This window comes from Cebus imitator, unplaced genomic scaffold (genome assembly GCF_001604975.1).
Source record: "Cebus imitator isolate Cc_AM_T3 unplaced genomic scaffold, Cebus_imitator-1.0 Scaffold30, whole genome shotgun sequence".
In the NCBI taxonomy this organism is placed as follows: Eukaryota; Metazoa; Chordata; class Mammalia; order Primates; family Cebidae; genus Cebus; species Cebus imitator.
In genome coordinates this window covers 3,789,880-3,791,476 of record NW_016107345.1, presented here as the reverse complement: position 1 = coordinate 3,791,476, position 1,597 = coordinate 3,789,880, and the positions used below count along the sequence as shown (strand labels likewise).

At 35.4% G+C, this 1,597-nt stretch overlaps 1 protein-coding gene across 3 annotated transcripts in view; it reads left to right on the top strand.

Annotated features, from left to right (window-relative positions):
- Window positions 1–1,597, top strand: part of ATR (ATR serine/threonine kinase) — a 133,418-nt gene that overhangs the window by 64,396 nt on the left and 67,425 nt on the right. For all 3 annotated transcript variants that reach the window (XM_037736836.1, XM_037736835.1, XM_017523751.2), the window contains one exon: window positions 1,368–1,483. In XM_037736836.1, coding sequence (XP_037592764.1) covers window positions 1,368–1,483 — 116 coding nt within the window. The remainder of the gene's footprint in view (window positions 1–1,367; window positions 1,484–1,597) is intronic.

Here is a 1,597-nt window from a genome sequence, read left to right as displayed (position 1 = left end):
TTTTTTTTTTTTTTACTTTTTTTGTTCTAATTTTTAATTTTTATGGGTATCAGTAGATGTGTATATTTAGATTTAACCTAATTCCTAATAGCCCTAGCATGTATGGAATTGTCAATGAGCATTGGCTTCAATTTAAAGTCACCAGTTGTGTTAGCCCCTAACGAGAGTTATTTACCTGTCCTTTGAAGCTTTGAAGCCAGGCATTGACCTCTACTCTGTAGCTGGGTGAAAGTCCTGGATAGTATTTTCTTCTAACAGAATAGAATAATTTTAGCTGGATCTTCTGGATAACTCGCTGTAGCTTCTCTAACAATAGTTGCTTCTTCACCTTGCACTTTCATGTTATAGAGACAGTTTCTTTTCCTTAAATCTCATGAACCAGGCTCTGTTTGCTTCCGACTTTTTGTTTTTTGCTTTTTAACAAGTGCCTCTTGAGTCGTATCACTTAAGACTTTTTTTCTGCAACTTCTCCTCTCTCAGATTTTGTAGAATTGAAGAGAATGAGGGCTTTTCTTTGGATTAGGCTTTGGCTTAAGGGAATGTTGTGGCTAGTTTCATCTTCTATCCAGACCACTAAAACTTTCTCTATATCAGTAATAAGACTATTGAAGTATTCATTGGAGTAGCACTTTTAATTTCCTTCAAGAGCTTTTTCTTTGCATTCATACTTGGCTGTTTGGTGCAAGACACCTACCTTTTGGTCTGTTTGGTTTTTGACATGCTTTCTTGACTAAGCTTAGTCATTTCTAGCTTTTGATTTAAAGTGAGAGACGTGCGATTATTCCTTTCATATGAATACTTAGAGGCCAGTATAGGGTTATTAACTGGCTTAATTTCAATATTGTTGTGTCTTTGGTGATATGAAGTCCTAAGGAGAGGTAGAGGGACACAACAGCTGGTCAGTAGACTGGTCAGAACACACACCACATTTATTGATTAGGTTCACTGACTTATATGGGCACAGGTTGTGGAGCCACAAAGCAATTACTGTAGTAACATCAAAGATCACTGATCATGTATCACTATAACAGATATAGTAATAATGAAGAAGTTTGAAATATTTTGAGAATTACCAAAATATGACACAGAGACATGAAGTGAACATATGTTGTTGAAAGAATGGCACTGATAGATTTATTCCATGTATAGTGGCCACAAACCTTCTATTTATAAAAGAACAAACAGACGAAAAACAAAACAGAACAAAACAAAAAAAACAGTGTCTGTGAAGCACAAGTAAAGCAAAATGCAATAAAATGAGTTATGGCTGTATTTTTATAACTAAAATATGTAGAACATTGACAAATATAAAGGGTTATCTGCTTTACTTTACATCCGACTCACAAATATAAAATATATATTTGTAGGAGTTGCTTTCTATTTATGACTGTAGAGAGTTGGAGACCAATGGCCCAGGTCACCAATTGTGGAGGAGATTTCCTGAGCATGTTCGGGAAATACTAGAACCTCATCTAAATACCAGGTATGTAGGCTTGTTTAATGTATTTTCTTTCTTTCTTTCTCTCTCTCTCTCTCTCTTTCTTTCCTTTCCCTTTCCCTTTCCCTTTCCCTTTCCCTTTCCGTTTCCCTTTCCTTT